Consider the following 27,360-nt stretch of genomic DNA (forward strand, 5'->3'; position numbering starts at 1 on the left):
TCTAACTGCACCGTCTTTTAATTGCACGTTCGCTAGTTGCACGATCGTGCAACTAAAAAACAGTTATCTGTCAAACTACACGTGGTTTTCCAGGTGGTTGCTATAAACAAAAATGCAGCGTTGCCGAATGCAAACTCTCTATCTCTGCATTACGTAGATACATTACAAACAAATTCATGCAAATTTGACTAAACTTTGACTAATTGAACACATATTCATTAAGCTTTTAGTACGTTTGTAAAAATTTAGATGTTCTTCCCAAAATTTAGCGTACGTGTGAATGCATGTGAAGAGTTCTTTACAGTGATAACGCATCACGTTTTACAATAAATATTGGTAAAAAACGAAATTCGCTAATCGCATCGCCTCATTCGTGCAATTAGCGAACGAGTGCTGTAATAATTTCAGGCTGACCAAACGCCTTCATAGCTGGTTGTATTAACCCTGTGACTAAACTATGGTTGCGAAGCCGACGAGGAGGTACATTCCACGGTATCTAGTACAGGAGTTCCGGGCAATCCACATTGCCTGTTATTAGGTCGAATATAAATAGACGCTGCTGTTTGACGCGCCGGACTGCGAGCGTATCCAGGCTAATCAGTTGACAACGGTCTATGTAACTGGGAAGATTGACTGGATCATTCCACGGTAGCTGACGCAAGGCGAATCGCAATTTTTTTTCTGAATTCGCTCAATCGCAAGGACCTGTGTTACGTGTGCAGGAGCCCAAACCGGGGAAGCATACTCCAAAATGCTGCGTACGAGAGAGCAATATAGCGTCTTGAGGCAATAAACGTCAGTGAATCCAGACGCATGGCGTCGCATAAAACCAAGCACGGTGTATGCTTTAGCAGTGACTCTACTTATATGCTCGTCGAACCTCAATTTAGAGTCAATAGTAACGCCTAGGTCGATAATAGAGTTAACACGTTCCAGACAATCCGGTCCCATGCTGTATTGATGAAGAAAAACGGTGTTACGGCGACTGTATGATATTACTTTACACTTATTGCTGTTAACACGCATGCAGTTGTCACTGCACCAGACTAGCAGACGATTAATATCCTCCTGTAATGCGACACAATCGGCAGGGGCACCAATCACCCGAAAGATTTTTAGATCGTCGGCAAACGATAATTTCGATGATGACAGCAGCTCGACCAGGTCATTAATATAAATTATAAAGACGAGCGGGCCAAGCACACTGCTTTGAGGGACACCAGACGATATGTCAAATGTTCTGGAGCGCACGGAGTTTACTGCAACGAATGCTTTGCGATCGGATAAGTAAGTTTTTAGAACGAGAAATAGTTCAGCAATCTACTTTTCCAGTCGCTTAATCAACCTTTATGCAGCCAAAAAAAATCTATTTTTAAATTTAAAAAAAATGGAACACGGCCTTTTTTATTTTGCTGCAAACATATTTCGAACGCGATATTTTTAATTTCGAATATAAACTTCAATTCGTATAATTAAGCTAGCTAATTAAAAACGCATGTCTTTTTTTGCGGGAATTGAACATCTTTTGATCCACAAGCACTCACCGTATGATCCGCCCCATTTGCATCTGCAGAACAGACAGTGAGAATATCTTTACACCTGAAGCGTAGCCCGCCTAGCGTGAAGTCGATAATGTCGATAACTGAAAAACTTTTGCTGTCAGCCGAATTGCGAAATTCTATGATCTGACAGTATGTGTGCTGTGAGCCGAAAGAAAACTTGGTAGAAGTTTGTAAAGCCACTTTAACACCCTTAAGTAGCCTTAAAGTAGTTTGAAAGCTGTGAGCCTAATGAAAGCTTCCACTCTACACTTTAACACCTTTAAGCAGCCGTAAAACAGTTTGATGTTTATGGCTGTTTAGAAGCAGAATTTTTAGTAGAAAAATCCGCTATTAAGCTTGTTTATCAGCTTTTAGGAGAGAACTGGTTTGAAAAACTTAAAGTAGCTTAAACATCGCTCATTTAAACACCATTTAAGTGCTTACTTTATGCAGCTTTGATCACCTTAAACCAACCCGTAAACAGCCATTGCTCTTGCAATTCAGCTACCGTTGTTACTTGGGTAGTAGGATGTATCCATGTATGTAATAATACGATTCTTCATGTATGCAAGCTACATACGTAACGTTTATCAAACTATGCGGATTCAACTTTTCTCCAGTTGCCTATGTTATTATGGTATTAACTGGGCAAGAAAATATAATAAACTCTTCAATCGCTGTGTGGCCCTTCAAAAGCACCGATTGTTTGATTATCATAACTCCAGCTTGCAATAAACTTGCACTAACGCACTTAACGTAAATTGTAAACGTACAGTAAATTGGAATACCGCAAACCTGGCACGGCTTGTTGCAGCGGACCAACCGGAAAGCCTCAGCAGCTTTGCGATCGACGAAGCCGTTCGTGTATGGTCCTGAGTCTCGATAAAATACCACTCCAAGTGGCCAGCTGTAAGTGACGTGAGATGATTCTGGTCGTTTTGTTGTCGCGAGCAGCATATTTCCTGCCAATTCCAGCACTTCGGCAGCCAGATATTCCTTCACGGCAACGAAACGAGTGCTCCAGCTCCAACACACGCTCAGCAGCCGAAGAACACGACCGACCGGGAACTGCAGACTTGCACGACTGCGTTACCGACTCACCGCACGTGTTGCCGTTGGTAATACATCTCAATAAGGAATTTTCAAGCCAACTAGCAATCAACGAGAAAGGGTAGAATTCCATTTAATTCTCTTGTAAAATTGTTATAGTAGAATTCAATGGAAATTTCCATCAACTTTCTCGGTGCATCCTGAATTGAACCAAGACTTGTTCGATAATAATTGGAAATTATTCCAACCAATCACAAAGCGACAATTTCTAATACGACCGAGTTATTTTCAGTTTTTCAATAACGCGCATTGAAAATCAATAGTTTTCTATATTTTCAATATGTGTAAATATCTTGGAAATCTATTGAAAATTTACTGAGTTATAAGCCGTAGCGTGAAAACACGTTTCTACTTTGATGACGTTATTTCCAACAACCAATCACGAAGCGAGAATTCTGGTAAAACATAGGTTCATTATTTTCAATTTTTCAATAGTTCAACATCAAGAATCTAGACTTTTTTTTCATTTGGGTCAATTCTTAGAAGATTTTCCGATCGATTGGTGTAAGAATATTGAAAATCGATCGGAAAACCGCTGAGCTATTAGCGCTCAAAACCTATCGGTTTTTGGAATGACACCCTATCTCTAAACTTGCCGTAAGACGCAGTCCTAAATCAAAGGATCTATTTTATAAATTTATAAAAATGGAACGCATCTTTTTTATTTTGCCGTGAACTTTAATAATTGTCAAAGTGTCAAACAATTGTCGAACGCGGTATTTTTAATTCCGTAAACTTGGATTTGCACCATCGAAATTTTTACCGAACGTTCAGGTAAAATTGTACCGAATCCGGTGCTTTTTGTTACCTGTGTAGGTAATAAATTTATAAATCATGGCCACATACTAAATTTTATGAAATTTTGGGATACTTTGTACGACAACGTCTGTAATGTCAAGAACAATTTTCAGCAATTAAGTGATTTAACCAGTTTTCAGAAAAAAAAGTCTCTCCTGTATTCCAGTTCATCCCTAAAGTTCAATGTTCTGTTCGCAATCCACATTTTTTGTTGGTTAAAAATAAGATAAGCTTTTCGTTTTGAGTGTACACACCGCACAACATTTGCGCACGCTATCAAGCGAGGCACATACATACAGTGCGCACCTGTCTCGTCAGGTATTTAACATGGATGCATCCATTCGTCTACCTACATCCATCATGCCGAGGTGAGGTCCGAGCGCACTGCAGCATCAGCGCCGTTATCAGTTATCTATCTGTGCGATGTATAGTTGTTTGTTGACTATCTGATAACGGCGTGCTTGCGAGACGGATCTGCAGTTGACCCCCGTAGATGATTCATTCGCAGTCAACCGAGCGGTTGCGATAGTTGTTCTTTTTTAGTTTCCTTCCATCGCAGTGTTCAATGTTTAAAACAGTTCGGATACAGAACGGATATAGTTGCTATAATGGCCGAAAATAAGGTTGCTCCGGATGGCGGTTACGGTTGGACAGTAGTGGCCGGTTGTGCCCTAATCAATGTATGGTTGTAGAGTTACTTTGATTCACAATGTTTTACGCGCTAATTTGTTCGTTTTAGATATTTAACCAATCGCTTGTCTCAGTTTTTGGTTTAATGTTCGGTGATTACCTTACTTCTTTAGGAGAAAATGCATTTGGAGCCGCGCTAGTAATGAACATTTGCAACATATCGTTAAATTTTTCCGGTAAGAGATTTGAAATATTTGCTTTAACTCATATATTGCCTGTTGTGTTAATTTGATTTGAAAGGTTTGTTCACTGGGCCGATTATCAAAAAGTTCAATCCTAGGAGGGCAACGATTTTGGGCACTTTGCTTACCGGATGTGCGCTGACCGTGTGCGCTTATGCGACACACATGTGGCAAATAATAGCTGCGTATAGTGTCGGTTTTGGATTCGGACTGGGACTGATACAGTCCGCCACTTTTGTGGCCCTCAATTCATACTTTCGCAACAATAAAGGGAAAGCGGTTGGTTTCGCGCTAGCAGGAACGGGCATCGGGCAAATTGTGATGCCATTGTTGGTCCAATTTTTGTTGAACAACTTTAGTTTTCGGGGAGCCACGCTCATTATTGGCGGATTGGCTTTCAATGGAGTAAGTATCTTCGATATTGTATTTTTTATAAATTCTAACCAAAATGCTTGTAGATTATAGGGGCATCGCTTTTGCAACCAGTAGAATGGCACTTGAAAATAGTGTCTGATGAAGAATGGCAACCGCTTTTAAATAGTCGAAGCTCAAACGAAGCCAAAAAGTCTGGATGGTCGAAGTTAGCTGCTCTGATGGACTTCGCAATTCTTCGAAGATTTTCGTTTCTAAATTTGATCTTTGGATTGGGTCTAGCTTATACAGCCACAAGTAGTTTTTCTTTATTCTTTCCGTACTTTTTGCAGGTTTGTTGAATCGAAACAAAATGTTCTTCCGAACTACAGCTTGGGATTTATTACAGAAAACCGCAAATCTAGATATGCTCCAAGCAGCCCATTGCATGTCCATCCTGTCGACAACGGATCTTCTGACGAGAATCACCGTTCCTGCTGTCGTGGATAAGATGAAGTTTACGCATCGGAACACGTTCTTGATGGCCGGACTTTGCCTGGTCGTAGTTCGATCTGTTATGGCGGAAATGCGCGGGCTGGTAGCGCTAATGGTTACATCTGCCGTTTATGGGATTTTTCGTTCGATCACGATCGTCAACCAAAATCTTACCATTGCCGAGTATTGCAGCGAGAACGGGCTGGATGGAATGCTGCCCAATGCACTGGGCTTCAATATGATCGTTAAAGGTGTTCTAGTTTTAAGTTTTGGTCAAGCTCTCGGGTGGTTTGTGGACTTCAGCGGAAGCTACTCACTGACATTGCACGCGCAAAATCTGCTCTTGATTTCGACTTGCATACTGTGGTTATGTGAGATGTACATTAGGCGGAAATAAATATATTAGAATGAAATATGTTAGAAGCTCTAACGGTAATGTTCCTCATTTAAATGTGTCATACATTTACCATTACTTTGTGATACATTGAATATATTGAATATATGAAGGAAAGGTACAGACATACGGTAATATAAAACTAGTGCGAATTGCTAAATTGCAAATGTGTGTGTAGTTCTAGGTGTTCTGGATTATTCACTTACTGGTCCATGTCCGCCGGCCCAGCAGAACAAAGGGACGAAATCAGAGATCTCCACTGCTGACGGTTACCCGCCATGGTTTTCCCATGTCGCTAGGACAGACTCTCGTCAACGGCTCGGCTAAACTGCATCGTCATGAGCTTCTGGATCTGCCTCTTCTTCGTAGTCATTGCGGATCTTGTGCTTCTCTGCAGATCGTGTTCACTCCTTTCCTTAGCCTTAGCCTTAAAAGGTGCTTTTGATCGATTGTGATTGTACTTGGTAATAAAGCTATGTAATATTTATACTTATAAGTTTATTTATTTCGTTTTTAATAATTACCGAGCGAGGGTTAGTTTTTGCTGGAGCAGCTTAGGAAAATGAACTCTCACTCGTTCTGTTTGACAGTTGGCTTATCCGCCCTTTTCAATTGTTGGTCGACAATTACACTCAAACACTACCAAAGTCACTAATACAAGCATCGATGAAAAGATGCTATTAAAAACGATGACTGGAGCGAAGTGATGACTCAACCTTACGAAATTTCAGCACAACTCACTATTCGAGCAGTTCGGCTGTGGTTCAACCCTGACAGCTCGACTAACCTTGGTTAGCCGTGGTAAAACAAGACTTTTGAAAAAAATAACAAACTTGCCCCGCGTAACGTCATTTTAAATCGCGCACCGATAGTTCGTGAATCGTTACAATTACGTTGCTGATTTTACATTTATATTCCTGTTTATCTGTAATTCCGGCTGTGATACCGGATTCCGCTAAAGGTAAATGTGTGGTTTATCTAATTAGTGCATAACGGCTAGGTTAGTACTGGTGGGTTTTTCCGCTTTCAGAATGAGCAAATTAGAGGACCTCACCAACGAGCAGCTCCAGAAGAAGCTGCAAGAGTACGGCTTGGTCAACATGCCGGTAACTCAGACGACTCGTGCGGTTTTGATAAAACGACTCAAGAAAAAGGTGGAAGAAACCGATTCGAAGGTACGTCGCGAAACCGTTCATGTGGTGAAATATTCCTCCGATGAGGATAGCGAAAAGACGGAGGCCGTCAATGATAAAAAATCCCAGAAGAAAGAGCCCAACCGACGAGCAACGATTGGCGTGTCAGCAGCCAAGTTGTCTAAGGATTTACCGGTTCTGCCGAAATTACCACCCCCAAAACCCGTGGTCACAGAGAAACCGATTGAAGTTTCACAAAAGCGGCGCTCTGGAAGAGTAACGCCAGTTCAGCAGAACAACAAAGACACCGCTGCGGCTGTTCCGAAGGAACCAATGATCGTCGAGGACTCCGATGACGACGAAGATCTTCCCTTGACCCAGCTGCAAAGACGTGACCGTAGCTCGAAGAGCCCGTCGCTCAGTCGCGCCGAAACCGTTACCACGTCATACGTTCATCAGGTCGAAATCACTTCGAAGCCACCGATTGTCGAGGAAATGGAAGTCGATTTGACCGAGTCCGTTGACGAGTCGGAAAAGGAACCGGAGCAGGAGCCTTACAGACGTCCCGTTGTGACACCTTCCCGCGAGTCTCGTCTTATGGGAGGCAGTTCCACAATAACCAGTACAAGGACCACAATCGCCGGCACGCCGGGACTTTCGCTGAATCGCCCACAACCAGAGTTGTCTACCTCTTTCGGACGACCGTCAATGGCTACATCGTACAACTACAATTCTCCCCTTCGCGAGGAACGAAAACTGGACCCGTCCGATTCTCCGTATTTGAGTGAATTCACCAAGCGTTTATCTCGTCTGAAAGCCGAAACCGCTCAGATTAACGCGTCCCGCGAAGTTCCGATGCGGCGCACTATGGTCCCGAGCTATGCTTCTACATCACGTACCAGCGATGGTTCCAGCGATTACGTTCGATTGCCCACGGCCGTACGCGGACGGTACGACTCGAAGGGGGCGGCCACCGGCAAGGGTGAACTGCGAGCCTCCCTTCGGCAGGTCATTTTGTCTCTCGACCAAAAGTTTCCCATCAAACGGATCTTCTACCTGCTGATCGTGGCCATGATCGTTATATTTTTGTTTGTGTTTTTCTTTCTCTAGAGTGGCTGAAGCTGAAAGCTGATAAAAGATGTGCAGACATTAATGTTGGTAGTGGCATTTATACTCGTGACCCTAATGTAACTTGATATTGTTTCTTTATGTCTTTATGCCGGATAATTTCTCGAATAACACATATAATTCATTATTAATCTATATGACGCTGTTAGTTTTTATTTAGTCCGAAATGGCCATTGATAAATAAAATTAAATCTAGCGGAATAAGGTAGGCAGAGGTAGATTAGAATGGCAGACTTCCGTTCTTCGACGTCGTTTTGGAAATTTCAAAATTTTAAATTTGAAGTTTATAGGAAACCCACGAACTTGTAGTAACTACGAAAAAGTTTACATTGATAAAACATAAGAGAAATTTACGAATCCGTTTTTAAGGAACACGTGACCGAAGTCACCAAAGCAAACAAAAACACTGGAAAAACGGATCTCTACCAGTGTTTAGGTCTAAAGCAGCGAAACAGACTTTCGATGAAGACCATCCACCCGCTGAACCGCTAAAAACACCTGTTGCGACCAATTGATTTACCGTGGAAGTCGGATATTTGCGGTACAAATATCGGGGAACAAATTTTCGTGGCTCTTCAAAAGTATTCAAATCAACATGGTTGGGAACTTCCCGATAAAACTACAAAGCTGAAATCTCGCCTAAATGAGAGGAAAAGGCAACAAAACGGATATATAATTGAACCTGAAATTGACCAAATTAGACTTGAATTTGGACTAAAGTTTTACTTCCAACCGGGCATAGACATGAAGTTTTACTTGAAATTAAATTGGTATTATTCGACCTATTCTCTTACACGTTTTACCCGTTGTTTTCTCATTTTCTGTACCTTTTTCTTGATTTTTGGATTTCCTTTCCGTTTTTTCCTCTTTTTCTTTCGTTTTCCTTTTTTCTGTCCCCTGTTTCCTGTTCCATTGTTTCATTTTTTTCTGTTTCCTATCCCATTTTTTCTTGTATTCAGTCCTGTCTTCACAGGTTTTTTTTGTTATTTTCTTTTCCGTTTTCCACCTCTTTCTCTCCTTTCGTCTGTTCCGTTTTCTCTCATTTTGAAGCCCCATTTTTCAGTCTTTTCAGTTTTTCGTCTTCCGTGCTAGTTTTCCTTTGGTTTGGTTTTTACTGTTTATCTTTTCTTCTATTTTCTCATTTCATGTCTCAACTTTCTTATTTCTCTCTGCCGTTTTTCATGTTTTTTCTGTTTTACTTGTCTTTGAGCGTTTGATGAGGAAGAATGGTAAACTGGATGATATTGCGGAACTTCGATGTGAGACCAAAATATATTGCGTAGTTCAATTATGGAGTGGGACTCTAACCCATCACCACTCACACTCTTTCGGTTTGCGCCGAAATGTTTTTGACAGTTAAACCACTTAAACTATCAGTACACGACACCCTATATTAGATAATCTCACGTCTAGTTTCGATCAATCTAGTCTAACCATTCGCACATACACACCAAACGCTCGTCCACCTTTATTATCTACTTTCAGTTCATTTCAGTTCCAAACAACTCTATGATAATTAAATTCAGTTGCAGTTCAGCTTCTGCTCGTTTTCAGTTCAGTTTAGTTCCAATCAAGATTTAATTCACTTTCAATATCAGCTTGTTAAGTTTTAATTCACTTTAAGTTCAAGTTTAGCTCAGTTTTAGTTTCACTTCAGGTAGGTTTCCATTAAGATTTTATTCAGTTTCGGTTTAGTTTTAGCTCATTTTCAATTCAGTTAAGTTTTAAATAAGCATTAATTTAGTTTCAATTCAACGTCAACTCGGCTTCAGTTCAGTTTCATTTAACCTTTTATTCAGTTTCAGTCCAATGACAATTCAGTTTTTGCTGAATTTTATCCAGTTTCAGTCAGCTTCAATCAATCAAAATTTGTTTCAGTTCAGTTCAGTTTCATTTCAATTTAAGCTTAGTTGCATTTAAGTTTTCATCCAGTTTCAGTTCAGTTCAATTTCAAATAACTCTATAATAACTTAATTCAGTTTCAGTTCACCTTCTACTCGGTTTCAGTTCAGTTTTAGTTTAGTTTCAGTTAAATTTTAGTTCAATTTTAGCTCAGTTTTAGTTCATTTTGAATTTGGTTAGGTTTCAATTAAGATTTTATTCAGTTTCTGTTTAGTTTTAGCACAGTCCAAGTAACATTTTTGTTGTATAATAGCTTATAAAGCACTTGTTCCACGTGAATCAGCTGTACAACAGTTTAATAAGCTATTATACAACAAAAATGTTACTTGGGAGTTTCCATTTAGTTTTTGTTCAGTTAAGTTTCAAATAAGCATTCATTTAGTTTCAATCCAGCTTCAACTCTGCTTCAGTTCAGTTTTAGTTTAGTTCAGTGTCATTTCACTTTTTATTCAGTTTCAGTCCAGTGTCAATTCAGTTTTAGCTGAGTTTTAATTTAGTGTTTATTTCAGTTCAGTTTCAATTCAGTATCAGTTCAGTTTAAGCTCAGTTTCTATTCAGTTTAATGTCAAATAATTTCATTCGGTTTCATTCAGCTTCAACTCGGCTTCTGTTCAGTTCAGTACAGTTTCATTTCATCAGTTTCGGTTCTGTTTCAGTTTAGTTCCGTTTCAATGGATCAAAATCTTCAAACCTGTGCTCAGTTTAGTTCAGTTTAAGTCCAGTTTAATTAAAGTTTTCATTCAGTGTCAGTTCAGCTCCGTTTCAAATAACTCTATAATAGTTTTATTCAGTTTCAGTTCAGATCAGTTTTTATTCAGTTTTAGTACAGTTTAACTTTAGTTTCAATTCAGTTTTAGTTTAGGTCAGTTTCAATTAAGTTTTTATCTAGTTTCAGTTCAATTTTCACTCAGTTTCAGTTTAGTTTCAGTCAGTTCAGCTACATATAAGTTTCTATCCAATTTCAGTCCAGTATCAATTTAGTCTTAGCTCAGTTTCAATTGAATTTTTATCCGGTTCAATTCAGTTTAGTTTCAAATAAGTTTTATCCAGTTTCAGTTCAGTTTCAACTCAGTTTAGTGTCAAATAAGTTTTCATTCAGTTCGATTGGAATGACTCTGACAGATAATTGTCATTCCAGCATGTCGTCACTCATAATATACGCACTCTAATCAAAAACGTTTAGTTAGTACCGCAAGGTGTACAATTAGACCAGATAACTGTTTTTATCTGATCTATGTTTCAGTGTGCCAGTTGTAAGCTAAGTGATTACAGTTGAAAGCAGTTGCATCTGAAGATCGGGAAAAAATAAACTGTAGCAATATAATTTTAACGGCAAGTGGACGTCATCACTAAAATCGAAAGAACTGATCGGCTGATGTTATGGCTTTCGCGGAACCCAATTCAATTACCTTCCCATCGAAATGATGCAGCGTATATTTGTTTATTTACCAAGTCTGACCGACCGGAGAGTGTTTTCCTTGGTATGTCAACAGTGGAATGAGGTAGCTTTTGACTACGGCGGGTCGTATTAGAATGAGATTGAAACCGCGTGCATCATTTTTTCCTCTTATCTCCTTTTTTATCCCGTTGAACTTTAACAAATAAAGAACAATAAAGAAAAGAACGAAAACCCGTAAACAAAATGAGGATAAACGGGACAAATAAAGGAGTAAAATAAGAACTGCAAAAGAGTAAAAACGAGAAAAAATAAAACGGAAGACAAAAAGGATTAAACGAAAAAGAAAAACAACACATGACACAAGCAGGTAATAATAGGACGAAGAACGGAACAGACGTAATGGCGAAAGTCGGAAAGAAAATGGCACAAAATGAAACAGAAAAACAAAAATAAACGGGGAAAATGGGGAAACCGAATGAAAAAAGACGGAAAACGGAACCAGGGAAAATCAGGACTCAGGACACGGTGAAACCGGGCAAGAAATGAAAAAAAGAAAAGGCACAAAGAGGAAACAGCGGGCAGAAAAAAGAAAAAAGCAGAATGAAAAAGACGGCAATGTTACATAAAATGGAAATGAATTGGTTTTAAATTGGACTTGAAACTAGACTTAAAATAGGACTTATAATCAATTTTAAAATTTGACATGATAAACACCGATAAATTGGGCATGAAATTAGAATTGTATTTGAACTGGGAATTGAGCTTATATTGAGCTTGAAACGCTCCAGGGTAGCTTTGATCAGCCGCGTCAGTTTATGCGGAAAACCGTAGGGGAACAAGGGGTAAGAAGGCCCGGCGGGGTAAGAGGGACCACATCGATTTCGTCAAGAAATCCTTAAATTTTCTACAAATGCCTCAGTATGTTTTGTTTACTAGCCTATCTAAACACTTTCGAGACAACCTGCGGCACTCGGCCGTATCCGACGTCAAAACTAGAATCAAAACAAACTTTTCGTTCGCAGTGTCTTCATGCGTTATAATTTCAGCAGCAACAAATTTAAGGGTTTTCAGCAAAAAATAGCTATGTATTTTGTCGTTTCTCTTACCACTGACTTTAATTGGGCAATTCTTGTTCTGTGTGTGGCGGAAAAGGTATATAAAATAGTACGCATTGAGAGATAAAAGCAAAATAATGTAAATTGTTAACTAGGGGTAAGACGGACCATTTTTCACGGGGTAAAAGGGCCATACGTCATAGTGCTCATAATTGCCTAAAGTTCTTCTGTTTAGTATCTTAATAGATTTTAAAAATATTAAATGAAAAAATCAACTTTTTGCTGTTGAATTTGACTAACTTTTTTATTATTCTGACAGATACGCATTTCGTTTACGACTTGCAGGCTTCATCAGTGTCTTTTTCGAAATAGAGTACACCTGTAATAAAAATTATCCCTGAATCTGAGATCATCCTGTCTAACACAGAGCTTCCCACTTCAAAAGAAGCCAACAAGTGCCATTCGAATAACAAAATCAATGTAAATTTGGATCTAACGGAATCTAAATTCGATGATCACTTAACGGCTCATTTAATATGTTGCCTTCTTTACCTTCACCTGAAGTGAAGCGTATTCAAAGAGTAAAAGTCCTGCTGACAAATCAACAAAATAACGCCAAGAAAAAAGTAAATTAAAACCAGTGGAGTAAAATAACGTCTACTCTTATTTTCAAAATTGAACTAGTAGCAAAATTCCTTCTTTTGGCAGGTCTCTAAATTAAACTATACCTTCTTCTAGCATGTACCTAAAAACCCCTTAAGAACTTGTTCTTATTTAGTTAATAATATTGAAATTGTGTTTACAACTCAAAGAAATCTTCAAATCTGCCACAATCCGCCTTACTCCGCCATGGTCCTTCTTACCCCGCCTGGTTGTGAACGAGTAATTTTTAGACGTTTCGAAAATTGATGAAAAATCACAGAAAAATAGACTAATTAATTCTTTATATAATTTTTAATGGTAGATAAATGAATGCTTTTCCATGTGTGGAACAAGAAAAGGTGAATTTTCGTACACATTTTATGTTAGCAATTTATTCGCTTAGGCGGGCCGTCTTACCCCGTCTTCCCCTACTTGTACATTATCTGCCATAGCTGTTAGCGTTTAACTCTGAAATATACGAAAATGTGATGCGTAGGCATGCTGTACTCTCGACATTTCTGAAGGATTTGTCGAAGAGTAAAATTTAGATTCGTAGTAGCATGGGTCCCCATAAAACCCGCCTGATACTGAGCTACGACTTCTCTTGCTATTGGGGAAAGACGACGCAACAAAATCTGGGAGAGTATTTTGTAGGCGGCGTTGATCAGTGTAATGCCACGGTAATTGCAGCAATCTAGCCGGTCGTCCTTTATGTAGATGGGGCAGACTACACCTTCCATCCACGCCTCCGGTAGTTTCTCCTGATCACAAAGCCTTGAAATTATTTAAACTAGGTGCCGTTGCTAGTGGTTTTTGACCATTTTTGTAGAGTTCTGCCAGGAGTTGGTCCTTATCGACGGCTCTACTATTCTTCAGCTGGCAGATTTCTCGACGGATCTCTTCGAGTTCGGTAGCCGGCACACTGTTATCTTTTGTAGGCACTCGTATAGGTTAACTTCCGTTGCAGCTGCTTTTGTTATAGCGCCGTTGAGATGCTCATCGCAGAACTGCTTCCAGCTTTCGATCCCCTCCCTTGTTCGTACACATGTCAGCATTACACGTCATTACACCTTGTGAGGAATATTTTTTTAAATATAAATTTATAGAGAAGGAGAATAATAAAATTGGTGGACAAGACACAAACACGTATCACTCTTACAACATTTAAGGATAAAAACAATATTAACAGAAATTATTTTTACCTACGCGTCGGCCGGTTTCAGGCATTCTAAGCCTATCATCAGGACGATGCCGATGTCCAACTGTTTTTGGTTAACTTTCGTTGCGTGTCCTATCCTAATACTCATCGAAATACTGCTTCCACCTGTCGACCACCTCGCGCTCGTCTGTGATTAGATCCCCTTCCTCGTCCCTACACATGTCAGGTTTAGGTGCGAGCCCTTACGAGTTTGGTTCACCTTCCGTTCCTGCTCCTCACGATCTCTGTCCTCCTTCTGGCGCTTTTTCCTCCTCAGGGCCATGGTCAACTCATTCCGCGCTCGTCGATACTTGACCAAATTCTCTCTCGTGGATATGCTTAGATAATTTTTCCAAGCGCTTTATTTCCCACAGTTCTATCGCTTGTTGGCATTCCCCGTCAAACCAATCATTTCGTGCACTCGAGGTTTCCACTACTAGTACCGAGGTTGCGGCCTCGTTGACGGCCGAGCGTATCATACTCCATCCGTTTTTGAGGGTCGAAGCATCTAGCTCCACAGAAGAAGCCAGAGCTTCATTCAGTACGCGCGCATAGTTTTCGGCAACTGACGGGTTGTTTAACTACCCAATGTTTAACCCAGGAGGGCGGCTTAGTCGCGAGGTATAAACCATGTACTGCTACTTGGTAATGGTCCGAAACGATACCCGCACTCCGTAGGGAGCGTTCGTTGGTGATGTTCGAGAAAAACCGACCTTCGATGAGAAAATGGTCGATTTGGTTCGAAGTTCGTTGGTCAGGTGATCGTCAGGTGGCTTTGTGGATATCTTTGCGGGAAAAAAAGCGTTTCTGATCACCAAGTCTCGGTAAGCTGCAAAGTTGATGCATCGCTGGCCGTTGTCGTTCGTGTCGGTGTGCAGGCTATGGGGCCCGATCACCGGTCTATACATTGCTTCCCTGCCGACCTGGACGTTCATAGCCCCGATGACGACCTTGATGTCCTGTCGTGAGCAGCTGTCGTACCTTGATAAGCAACATTACAATAAAAATGTTCCTTGGGCGGGTAGTGGTCCGAGCTTGAATCTTCGTGGCCAACAGGATGAGTGATATTTTCGGACAAGTTGGTGATGAACAAGACGATGATAGAGCGAGATCCATGCTTCGCAATGTACGTTGGACAATCAGGAATCAGTATGTTGTACTAACCATTCTGGAAGTCGTCATTTAGCACCAATCCATTTCGGTTTCGCCTTGAGTTCCCCCACGCCTCGTGCCGGCACTGAGGTCACCTGCCACAATGTACTTTGCTCTTCTCCTTGTTAACTTCTGAATATCGTTTTTCATTGATTGCATTGAGCGGTTGCTTTTCGTACATTGCCGGGGGCAGTAGACGGCAAAAAAGTTAATAGTACCAATTGAGGTGTCTATCGCCATTCCGAGAGCTTCTATGAACGATGTTCCAGGATGTGGAAGCAATTCAAATTTGACGTCACTTCTGATGGCTATGGCCACACCACCGTCATTGGAGACGATTCTATCCAAACGCACTATATTGTAATTTGGCAAGTAGAAGGTAACTGCTGGTTTAAGATGAGTCTCAGTTAAGATACAACAGTCTATATTCTGACGCGTCAGGAAATCTGCTAATTCAGTTTGTTTTGCTCGTACAGAGCAAGTATTCCAATTATGCTCGCGATCGAACTACTGGCCTTATTTATCAGTTAGCTTACGGTAGTGCCGTGTGCAAGTCACAATAGATTCGTGCTGCCGAATAACCTACCGTTCCAAAGATTATCAGGATCTCTCCAGGGCAAATCCCCTAGGGCCATAGGCATGAATCTTCTTTGAATGCGTTAGATTCCTAAAAATCCTGAGCTGATAGGATTGCCAAATCACACTTGCAGTTTCAAGCATAAGACGGACTAACGCACAGTATATAAAGATTTTAGTCCCAATTTTAACAATAAACCCAAGCTGTCGGGATGCTTTCCAAATAATAGCAGAATAGTGAAATATATAATGAAGAGCAAAGGTGCCATGATGCTTCTATGGGGAACACCAGATTTATTGGTAAACAAGGATAAAACGGCAGATTCTAGTTTGATATGCAAGACTTAGTCGTATAAATATGAGCCAATTTCGAGCGGCGAGGGATTTTCGAAAAAATCATCAATAACTGGTAACGATGTCAGCAACGGGGGATGATGCGTGTCAACGGGAAACAGTGGTGTAACACACGTGTCAACCGATACATCATCCATACAATTGATAGCATCAATTGAGCGATTTTTTTACACAATTCACGAATGGAAGAAACATGCGGCTCGACCACAATAGTATCTTGACTTTTGTCGGGTGGAATGTAGATAGCGCTTAACGGAATCTTCAAACTGCCAATATTTGCAGAACATTCCCTGACATTTTGGTAATAGATGCTTTGACGGGAACCATAAGGATGTGAAGGCCTCTTGAAACTGAATAATTAAACGGTACAGTGTTCGATTTTTAAAACAACTTTGTAACTGTTTTTATTAGCGGATAAAAAAAATTCTTAATTTTGACATTCACTAGATTCTTTTTTTTCGTTAAGACATAAATATTATATGCAGCACTCTTGCTGTTTTGCCTTTCCTAAACTTCTCAACATTTTTACAAATACTTGGCGTCCTTAAAACTTTTTTGTTTTGTTTTTTTGATAATACCTTCATGCACTTCTGTGTTAGGTCATGATGTGTGCCGTTTGTCCCCTGTTTCATATCACTTCTGCCGTTTCGCTTTGGAAGAGAATTGCATTTTCTCGATAATACGACTATTATTTGTATTTTTGTTGCTCGAACGAGTAGATTTACCACTGATAAATTAGTCCTGTACACAATCAGAGCGACACCGAAAAAATTAGAATAACACATAGACTAACAATAATCACAAGCCGAATTAAATGTCCGTTAAAATAATACATCTAATATTTACAAGCAGTACGTTTTTAGCGGCAGGTCCCGCTCGCTCACTGGTCTTACCGGTTTTACTTTACTTTACTTTACTTGGTTGCGGGCATCTTTTCGAGAAAATCCAACGCCAGCACCTGTTCGATCTCCTCCAGGCAGCTGCGGGTATCCTTCTCGGTGTCGGCGGTGTAGGAAATGTGCGACGGCCACCGCATCGACAGCGTCGAGAAGAAGCTGTACAGATCCTGCAGCGTGTTGATGGACTGACAGGTCAGCATGATGTGGCTGCCCTTGTTGGTTTGGGGTTTCTTTGAAGGACACTAGGCGTTATGTTCACGTTTGTATAGGAAGGGAAAATCACTTACCGGTGAGTGAGAAGTATACCGAAAGTCCATCAATTGCGATATTCGCGTCACGTGAGGAATGAAAGCTACGCGGCGCGCATCGTCGCAGCTTCCCGGCTTCAGAAACATCTCGTTTTGGCTACTCACAAACGCCCAGCGGTACCTGACGAAGGACGAATTGGTTAGTTGAACTGATTGGATCAGAGCGCATACTCACATTTGAAAGTGTGGCAATACAGTAGCGGGCAGAACACAACCTAGTTCGAGTAGTTTGGCCGTCTCCAGTTGAACCATCCGCCAGTGGGGATGTCCACACGAGTACAGTCCGTTGTTGGTATTCGTCACCCAAGCGGTATCCAATCCCGAGAGCATTCGTATGTGCTGACTGTTGCGTTACGGAAAGAAATAAAAATGCCATTGAGAAACACTAAACATTTGATTCTAGGAAAAATATCGACTTTTCCCACAGGATGGCTAAAGATGCGCATTAGGGAATGCGATATTAGTCTTACCTCGATTGGGACCTGACAGACATTCGGGGAGCAATTAGACAACACGAAAAAAGAGAGAGAAAACAAGGGATGATCAAAATTTTTACCCGAACTTTTGTATTGAAAAAAAAAAACAATGAGAAATACTACAGGAAGGAAGAAGATACTGTTACTAGAGTAATGGCCTATGTATCAGCAGAAGAGGACGTTAGCGACGCTGTGAAGCATTAGCACTATTTACAAAGTAATATGCAAAAGAAAACAATTCGGTAGATTGGTACTCACCTAAACTCTTCGGTGTCCGTCATAAGTTCCTGCTCGATGGAAAGGAACACCTGCACCATTTCGGCAATAATGATCGGCCACAGGCTGGTCACATTATCGGCCGACATTCGCAGCAACAGTACCCGAAAGCAGAGGAATACAGCCGATTGAATCAGTGGCACAACCTGTGGCAAGCGCAAGCTGTTCGCCAGTTGTTCTGCAATCAAATCGTTGTTTTATTAGAATATGAAAGAAAAAACCAGCAGTTCAATAGTACCTTGAATTTCCGGCATAAATTTATGATACTGGTCAGACTCACTGCAAAAAATAACGAACGCGAGGCGCTTTAGAAGCAATGCCCTTTGCTCATATTCCTGCTCTTTGGAGGTGAAAATATTTAAACTTCCCGTTTGTGCTAGTGGCAAGCGATCTTAAAAAAACGAATAAAAAACCCAAATTAATCTAACAAGTGAAACCAAATTGCATCTCACGACTTACTCATAAGATCTCTAAAGGTGGTATTATCACAGGTCATCAAACTATCGAGGATAGTTTTCCAATACGGCAAGCATCGGCTGTCAAACTGAAAGAAGGTCCCATCCAGGAGCAGATCGAGAGCGTCTTTGCGCCACGCCTTACGAGTATACTGTAACACAAACGGTTAGCTGAATGTTCAACGGATAGCGTTCATTTGCCATACCTGATAGGTGCTTAAACTTGCCAGCAAGTTGGAGCACGCGTGGAACGTCGGAATATTCTTCACGGTGTGGGTTTTCAGATAAGGCACAATGTTGTACATGACGCCGGTTACGATCGCGTTCACCTTGTCTTTTTCCTGCGAGCTGAATGCCACATCTAGGAGCATGGCCAGGATGGCTGCCAGAATCTGCAGGGGGAAAATAGGACAGAATGTGAATGTATTCGATTCTTTAAAAATACAGTAGGGTTAATAACTTTCGTAGATAGCTTCAAGTATAATAAAAAGTAATAAGAAGGAGTCCTCTAGTATAGTATAGACCTGAATATAGTAAAATTTAAAGCACAGCTGCTTGCTTCAGTCAAGAGAATCCATGGGCGAATCTGAAGTCGCACCCTGTTTCATTCCTCCAACGTCATTCGAAACAGTTCAGTTTCGTCTAGAATCTTTGCTCAATTCGGTTCATTTGCTCAACTGAATCTTACGCTGCCTTGAAATTCAAGTCAAATTAATAGAGATTATTAAGTATACAGCTTGAACTCTCGGAACTTATCTAGCATCAGTTAGAAAGTATCTTGCAATCTTAATTTCATTCCAAACATTGATAACGATAGCATTATTTTACCAGTCGTAGTAGACAACTAAACCTTGCAATTAATATTTGACAAATCTGCTAACTTGGGCCTTTGTCGAATCAGCCACATAGAGAATAACCCAGATTACTATCTAGATTTATTATTTACTAACGTAGTTAATGGCTTTTGTGTAGCTGAATCGCGGAGTCCAACATGGATAAATGAGGCATTTCATTTTGCTATTCGAGAGTATAATCAATATATATTGATTCTACTGTTTCGAGGTACGATGCTGGTCTAACAAGCTGGTCGTTCGTATGTTCGAATCTCGGCTAGGCGGTTCTGGCGAAGACTGTCGATAAAGAAGGGTCAAGTGCTCAGCAGGACGTTTATACCCATGGCTTTGCTTGCTTTGCATACTATTGAATATTCGTCATGAGAATTTGCGGCCCTGAGTATGAAGAGGTATTCTATTTTGCGCAAATTAAATTATGAGAACCTACGGTATAGATATGATGATATAGATTTGATACGGCGGTGCGCAACCGGAAAGTCAAAGTTGCAAAGCGAGAAGCAAACGATGCCTACCCTCACGCAAGCGAGTATGAGAAGCATAGCGACCAACACTTACGCCACTGACGCAAGCGTACGCCAAATAGCCGCCGTTGCTGGGTGCAAACATTCAGCTACTTACACACTCTCGAACGCGCAGCCTCGCAGCATCTTTCTGCACGACCCACTCACGAGGCAAATGGGACATTTCTTTTCTTCTTCAGTGAAGTGATCGGTATCAGCTGCTTGGACTGCAATGAAGAGCGAGAGCGACGGCCGTGGCTGTTAGCTAAACTCGTCGCAGTGCATGAATAAACAAGAGCGCGTGTCCGAAAGGAATGCTTATGCCGGCGTGTTTGTTATAACGAGTACGTGTGTGTGCGAAAATTAGACCGCACCCACGAGTGCGGGCTTCGCAGCACGGCTTTAAATGCAGCAGAAACTGACGAGGAAGGCCCAGAGCAAGGTGAAGAAGCACCAGGCTAAAATGGAGCCGGCCGTCTTTAAGCAGCAGACATTCATCCAGAAGGATCGGCTGAATGTGCTGGTGAAGGGCGGCGCACAGTGGCGCTCCTCCATACAAAGCTTGGCCAAAAGTCAAAAGTTACTTCAAATCGGCTGAATATAACATCTTTAACTAATTTTGGGTCACTGATTTCAAATTTGGGATCAGAAATCGAAAAAACTGATCGCTCATTAGGGGGTTCACGAAATTTAAAAAAATAGATTTGTTTTTTTACTCGTTTTATTGTGGTTTTTGTTTTTGAGATGGCAAATTTTGTATTTGCCGTTGAAAACATAAAAAATTTGTATCATAATGCATTAGGGTGGTTCACAAACCATAAAAAAAATATTACAAAAAAAAACTTTAGTAAATTGCGCTATCCACTAAGCTCGTTCAAACTATAGAATCAGCTCTTCAAAGCGCCATCGTAAGGTATCTTAACTATATAAATCTTAACTATATAATAAATTCAAATCGGTTCAGTAATTCAACAGTTACGAATTTTTAAAGAAAGAAAATTGGTCAAAAATAATGATTTTTGGCATCACCATAACTCAGAAAAAGACTCCCTAAGCGCCAAGTAAAAAGTCAGGGGTCTAAAACTTTCCGAAAAGAAACAACTACACAAAATTTGAAGACCCCCGAGCATTTCTAATTAGGACTTTCGTGGAATTCTCCTATGGAAGAGAAAATCATTCCTTCATGTAAGAAGAAGAAATCGCTTCTTCTTCTTACATGAATACCCGCCAAAAAGTCGATATTCCTTCCTTAGCGCAGCAAAGCGCAGAAAGGCACCTAGATTTCCAAAAAGTAGAAAAAATGTCCTATAAGATGCATTTAACGTGATCGTTTTCTGACGTTTCCCGCCATACTTTCTTGATCGCTGAATATTGGTGTTGAATTTCCCATACATTTTGTATGGAAGAACAAAATGTCATTCTTCAACATGTTCAACTTCAGACATTTGTCAAAAATTCATTTTAGCTTCAAACTGGCAAGAATTTTCAGGTTAACCTCCCAAAGCATTCCCAAAATGATAAAAATATAATAATGGAAAAAGCTTGAAATTGGATTTTTGACTTTTGGCCAGCTTTGCGCCATAGTGCGACGTTGTGGCCATAATGGAAGACGAGACCTACTTCAGAGAATCGGATGCTTTACGTCCCCCAGCAAGGAGGTAAGCAATGGCATCAAATATATCTCTCACACCAAGTTTCCAAAGAAGATTTTTCGATGGCTGTCGATCAGCTGGAAGGGAATATCCAAGCTGCTGTTGTTTCCTTCGGGGCATGCGGTGAACGGGTATATCTCCGTAGGAAGTACGAAGTGCCCGTCGGATGTGGTCGTCTTAATTAAGAAGTATCACGCGAAGGAGAATGTGGTCTTTTGGGTGGACCTGGCTTCGGCACCTTGTGCCAAGAGCAAGAGATCACTAGAGGAAATGGTCTGGCTGAAGATAGACATTGTACTGAAGACCGCCAACCTTCCCATCGTCCCTCTAAGACCGATAGAAAAATTTTGGCGAACATTAAACAGAGGTCTACTTTAATAATTTCGTGGGCGTCACGTAGGATTTAAAAAAAAAATTTCACTAAAAAAATTTGTGCGGTTTTTTTTCATCGCCAACCGAAATTAGTCCTTTTTTTAATGCATTCGTTAAATGTTACGAAAAAGATCGTTAGGATTGGCCCTATTTCGTAAGTCATGTCGAGCAACTCGACTCGACTTAGTCAATGTCGATTGTCGAGTGCGAGGAGCACGGGCTGTATTATAGCGGCTCGATGCACTTACTTACTTACTTAATGGGCCATTCTTCGCCTCCATACACCGTTTTCTTGCACTCCGCCAAAGATGGTTCTTTGCACCCACCGTTCGAAAACTCCGAGTGCTCGTAGGTCCTCTTCTAGCAGTGTCCACGTTTCGTGCCCGTAGAGGACAACCGGTCTAATTAGCGTTTTGTACAGTAGGCACTTTGTACGGGGGCTGAAATTGTTCGACCGCAAGTGTTTGTGGAGTCCGTAGTAGGCCCGACTTCCGCTGATAATACGTCTTTTAATCCCACGGCTGGTATTGTTGTCCTCTGTTGCCAATGAGCCAAGGTATACGAACTCGTCGACTACCTCGAACTCATCCCCGTCGTTTACCACGGTACTGCCCAAGCGGGCCCTGTCGCGCTCGGTCCCGCCTGCCAGCAAATACTTCGTTTTAGACGTATTTATCTTCAATCCAATCTTCTCTGCTTCGCGTTTCAGTCTGGTGTACTGATCTTCCACCGTCACAAATGTTCTGCCGACAGCATCCACGTCGTCAGCAAAGCAGATAAATTGACTGGATTTATTGAAAATCGTGCCCCGCATTTCGATCCCCGCTCGTCTTATAACATCTTCAAGCGCAATGTTGAATAGCAGGCAGGAAAGACCATCTCTTTGTCGAAGTCCCCTCCGAGATTCGAATGGGTCCGACAATCCACCCGAGATTCTCACACAGCACTGGATCCCATCCATCGTAGCCATGATAAGTCTAGTAAGCTTACCCGGAAAGCCGTTTTCGTCCAAAATTTTCCATAGCTCTTGTCGGTTTACGCTATCATATGCGGCTTTGAAATCAATGAACAGGTGGTGCGTGGGGACTCGGAATTCGCGGCACTTCTGGAGGATCTGCCGCAGGGTAAAGATTTGGTCCGTTGTAGACCGATCCTCCATGAAGCCGGCCTGGTAGCTTCCCACAAATCTATTGGCTCTTGGCGATAGTCGATGGAAGATGACTTGGGACAGCACTTTGTAGGCGGCATTCAGGATAGTGATCGTTCGGTAGTTCACACAATCCAGCTTATCGCCTTTCTTGTAGATAGGCCAGATAACCCCGTCTTTCCACTCCTCCGGTAGTCATTCCGTAGCCCAAATCTTGACAATCAGTTGATGCAGACAGCCGGCCAACTTGTCCGGGTCCATTTTAATAAGTTCCGCTCCAATGCCATCCTTTCCTTTTTTGTTCTTCAGCCGCTGGATGGCTTCTTTAACTTCCCTTATCGATGGGGGTGGCACATCTTCGTCGCTTGCTGCACCAATGTGGTCAACTGCTCCGCTATCATGGTTTTCCGCCTGCACGCCATTCAGGTGATCATCGTAGTGCTGCTTCCACCTTTCGATCACCGCACGGTCGTCAGTCAAGATACCTCCATCTTTATCTCTGCACATTTCGGCCCGCGGCACGAAGCCTTTGCGAGATCCGTTGAGTCTCTGATAGAACTTCCGTGTGTCGTGAAAGCGGTACAGCTGTTCGAGTTTTTCGCACTCCTTCTCCTCTTGATGGCGCTTCTTCTCCTTGAAGAGTCGGGTTTGCTGCCTCCGCTTCTGTTTGTATCGCTCCACATTCTGACGGGTGGCATTCCTCGTCAAACCATTCGTTACGTCGATTCGGTGCCACACGGCCCAGGACGTTCTCCGCTACGCTGTTAATGGCTGTTTTCACGGCATTCCAACAGTCCTCAAGAGGGGCTTCATCCAGCTCACCCTCTTCCGGCAGCGCGGTTTTGAGAGTTAACGCGTAGTTTTCGGCGACCTCCGGTTGCTTCAGTCGCTCTGGATTATACCGATGTACGGCTTGATGCACGACCAAAACAAAATAAACTCATCCCTCATTAGCTGATAGCCGTTGCAGGTTGCGTCAGGTTGACCCAGTCGAGTACTCGGTAAATTCGTCTCGCATGTGACCAGTCGAGCAAAGTGACCCTCGACGTGACTTACAGGATAGGACTCTCTCAGAAATAACGCTAATTTTGGGTCTGGGCAGCCACTGCCTTCATACATTTTTTGAGTTCTTTCAGTGATTGAGAGATCGTCAAAGAACGGTTTCATACCAAAAACTCTAGCTACTATGTTGTTCTCTGAAATACTCCCGATGCCCATTTGACACCAGGCCACAACCGATTGTATCTTTGTTCAAGTTCGACTTGGATATACGCATCCGAAAGATCGATACAGGATAGGTACCGAATAATTTAGCAAATATGTTAACTGGACGCGGTTGCGGATGGCAATCTAATTGAAGTGTTTAGGGAATTGAGGCCTGTAGGGTAGTCACCACCAGGCTTGTTTTTGCTCATCTTAACCATAAAGAGACAGATACTATACATCTGATTCTCACAACGGCCAAGTGCTTATGTTTTTTCAGTTGCTTCTGCGTCCATTATTGGCAACGGTCGTAAAATGTAGGTTATTTAACAAAAAATGCAAGTTTTCGCTTGCTTCCAACTATATACGCCATATTTCAATCTCAGTGAACGTTGTCGAAATATTGCAACACTGATTATAACATAGTCTCCGCACACCCTGACTCTACAGTGCGGCATTGGTTGAAAAGTAGTAAGAAACATAAAAGGAAAAAAAGGAGTGAAGAAAAAACCGACACTTAAGCATGGATAATGAGCAGTTCGCTCACTCCATAGTTATACTTCAAAATGAAGTGAGGAATACAACACCTGGATGATATTACAACAGGCGATTGCTTCCAAGTTGATAGCATTCCTCACGTCTAGGGTGACCACCGCACTATGGCGATTTCCTCTTCTCTGTTATTTTTGGACAATTTCTGCATCATCCCTACCATTAGTATAGCAAACGGTTTTAGACTTGCGTGTTTGACAGTGTTACTTGGTGAACCTATTCAGGATTACTCTATCTAGCAGCTTGCCAACCGCTTCCAACAGGCATATTGGTCTATACGCTGAGGGATCTCCGGGAGGTTTTCCCGGTTTCGGCAGCAGCTCCAGCTTCTGGCGCTTGCAGATATCGGGATAGTTACCTTCGTCAATGCATTTCTGCAACGTGGTCCTAAACGTATCCGGATTCGCCAGAATTGCTACTTTCAAAGCCAGATTCGAAATTCCGTCCTGGTCCTGGAGCCTTCTTTCATGGCGTTTGTCCAGCTACTTCTTCATTGTCCTCTTTCTCGCCGAACAGTGGGATCGGCCAGGCCGTTGGTTCATGCTGCGGGAATCTTTCAGGTGGTACGGCAGGACCTTTTAACTTCGTTATGGCAAGTCTGTTGGCGTTACCCCCCCCCCCCCTCCTAAGGAATCGCGTTGGCGCTGTGACATAGCTCCCCAAAGCAAGTTTTCTTGCTGAGCTTGATTGCTTTGTTCAGCACGGCTCTAGCCAATTTGTGCTCCTGTTTTCGTTCTCCTCTGTCGGCGTCATTGCGAGCCCACTGACTTCTCCTCCTGGCAATTGTGTTCCGCCAGTAGACTGGACGGCGATCGTTTCTCGGGTTCTTTACCTTCGGCAGCTTTTGTTATCGCTGCTAGCAACCCTTCAACGTTCTCCGCAAAGCACGCCGTCGTTGTCTACGTCATCATACTGCAGAAAATAGGGATGTTCTTCGCAGGCTCGAGGCAGACTATGACGAATATGTATCTTCTTCCTTTCGTGAGTACGTTTCTAGAATTGAAAATGATGTTAAGTCGGATCCGTCCTGTTTCTGGCGATTTTTCAAAAATAGAAAAGCTACTCAGTCGGTACCACAAGATATGTCCTTCGAAGGCAAAACGAGTAACGACGTCGAAGGCTCGGTCGAACTCTTCGCTACTTTTTTCAAATCCGTTTACAATGATAACTCTCCGGTTGCTTCCCCGGAGCTGTTAGGTTCTTTACCTTCGTACGATATACACATGCCACGCCCAACATTTACCGCATTACAAGTCACCAGCACATTGAAGTCTCTTTCTTGACCCTTCCAAAGGTCCAGGATCGGATAGGCTACCTCCCGGATTTGTTCGTTGTTGCGCCGATGTGCTTGGACCACCGCTCTGTCAAATACATAACTTGTCGATTTCGGAGAGTGTCTTTCCAGAGGCATGGAAATTATTTGCTGTTACACCTATTCTAAAAGCCGGAAACGCCCACGACGTCAAAATTTACCGACCGATTTCGATTCTCTGTTGTCTGGCGAAAACTCTCGAGCTTCTGATACACGATAAACTGTATTCTGTGGCAAAACCCATCATAAGTGAATATCAGATCAGTGAATATCACAAATCTCATGACATACACTAGCGCGTTCAACTCAAGTTTGGAGAAGCGATGTCAAGTAGACAGCATCTACGTGGATTTCGCCAAAGCTTTTGACAAAGTGCCCCACGAACTAACACTGAGAAAGTTTGAAAAGCTAGGATTTCCTCATTGGCTCATCTCGTGGTTGAAGTCATATTTAATTAATAGATCTGCCGTTGTGAAACTGTGACCAGTTGTGTCAGGCTGTTTTTCAACACCATCCGGCGTGCCACAAGGCAGTCACCTCGGTCCTCTAATTTTCATCTTGTTCGTGAATGACTTGAGCCACCGAATTGACTCGCATCATCAAGACATTGACATCGTAGTCAGTTGGTGTGCCGTTGGAATGGAATGAAGATGAACGCAACGTAGTGCAAGGTAATAAGTTTTACTAAAGCACGGACGCCGCTAAATTACGATTACAGAGTAAACAGTTTCAGCATGGATCGAGTTACGTCGATCAAAGACTTGAGTGTGATAATGAACTACAAGCTATGTTTTAACGAGCACATAAATGCGACAACTTCTAAGACTTTTGCCATGCTTGGATTTATCCGCCGTAATGCACGAGAATTCCGTGATGTGTATGCATCGAAGACGATGTACTGCTCACTCGTACGAAGCGTTCTCGAATATGCAGTCCAAATCTGGGCACCTTACCATGCAACTCAGATTGCTCGTATTGAAAGAGTACAGCGTTGTTTCATTCGTTTCGCGTTACGGCGACTGCCTTGGAGTGAGTCGCAAAGATTACCATCGTACGAACAGAGATGCCTAGTAATAAGATTAGAGCTTTTGCAGCAACGTCGCATATATCTCCAACGAATGTTTGCTTTTGACATACTAAACAACCAAATTGACTGTCCAGACCTATTGCGATTGGCAAACTTTTCCGTTCCGACCCGACGATGTCGACAACGTCTGCTATTTCTCATTGTAAGACATAGAACTGTATTTGGAC

The 27,360-nt window shown here is 41.9% G+C and overlaps 3 protein-coding genes across 4 annotated transcripts in view; 2 read left to right on the forward strand and 1 right to left on the reverse strand.

Moving 5' to 3' along the window:
• Nucleotides 1-4,057: 4,057 nt before the first annotated feature.
• On the forward strand, nt 4,058-5,564 carry LOC128736839 (monocarboxylate transporter 12-B). The gene is made up of 5 exons (XM_053831334.1): nt 4,058-4,129; nt 4,189-4,315; nt 4,380-4,726; nt 4,780-5,025; nt 5,082-5,564. The coding sequence occupies exons 1-5, from the start codon at nt 4,058-4,060 to the stop codon at nt 5,562-5,564; spliced, it is 1,275 nt and encodes a 424-aa protein (XP_053687309.1).
• An 852-nt stretch (nt 5,565-6,416) lies between these two features.
• On the forward strand, nt 6,417-7,922 carry LOC128737412 (LEM domain-containing protein Bocksbeutel-like). Its single transcript, XM_053832040.1, has 2 exons — nt 6,417-6,522; nt 6,592-7,922. The coding sequence occupies exon 2, from the start codon at nt 6,593-6,595 to the stop codon at nt 7,802-7,804; it is 1,212 nt and encodes a 403-aa protein (XP_053688015.1). The 5' UTR covers nt 6,417-6,522; nt 6,592; the 3' UTR covers nt 7,805-7,922.
• Nucleotides 7,923-16,479: 8,557 nt separating this feature from the next.
• LOC128733543 (protein dopey-1 homolog) overlaps nt 16,480-27,360 on the reverse strand; it is a 30,809-nt gene continuing 19,928 nt past the window's right edge. The window contains exons 3-10 of one of the 2 annotated variants that reach the window (XM_053827194.1): nt 18,721-18,906; nt 18,519-18,666; nt 18,298-18,450; nt 18,042-18,237; nt 17,778-17,789; nt 17,483-17,650; nt 17,287-17,428; nt 16,480-17,229 (exon numbers count right to left, since the gene is read on the reverse strand). In XM_053827194.1, coding sequence (XP_053683169.1) covers nt 17,014-17,229; nt 17,287-17,428; nt 17,483-17,650; nt 17,778-17,789; nt 18,042-18,237; nt 18,298-18,450; nt 18,519-18,666; nt 18,721-18,906 — 1,221 coding nt within the window. In that variant the 3' untranslated portion in view covers nt 16,480-17,013. The remainder of the gene's footprint in view (nt 17,230-17,286; nt 17,429-17,482; nt 17,651-17,777; nt 17,790-18,041; nt 18,238-18,297; nt 18,451-18,518; nt 18,667-18,720; nt 18,907-27,360) is intronic. The other variant, XM_053827195.1, reaches the window with a different exon arrangement.

The sequence above is a fragment of the Sabethes cyaneus genome, chromosome 2 (genome assembly GCF_943734655.1).
Source record: "Sabethes cyaneus chromosome 2, idSabCyanKW18_F2, whole genome shotgun sequence".
NCBI classification, from domain to species: Eukaryota; Metazoa; Arthropoda; class Insecta; order Diptera; family Culicidae; genus Sabethes; species Sabethes cyaneus.

What these genes read in the sequence shown, in the direction of transcription:
- LOC128736839 (XM_053831334.1), top strand. Translation starts at nt 4,058, where the DNA reads ATGGCCGAAAATAAGGTTGCTCCGGATGGCGGTTACGGTTGGACAGTA. An exon ending in CCGGTTGTGCCCTAATCAAT is followed by an intron (nt 4,130 to 4,188) that starts GTATGGTTGTAG and finishes TGTTCGTTTTAG; the next exon opens with ATATTTAACCAATCGCTTGT. An exon ending in GCGGATTGGCTTTCAATGGA is followed by an intron (nt 4,727 to 4,779) that starts GTAAGTATCTTC and finishes AAATGCTTGTAG; the next exon opens with ATTATAGGGGCATCGCTTTT.
- LOC128737412 (XM_053832040.1), top strand. Translation starts at nt 6,593, where the DNA reads ATGAGCAAATTAGAGGACCTCACCAACGAGCAGCTCCAGAAGAAGCTG.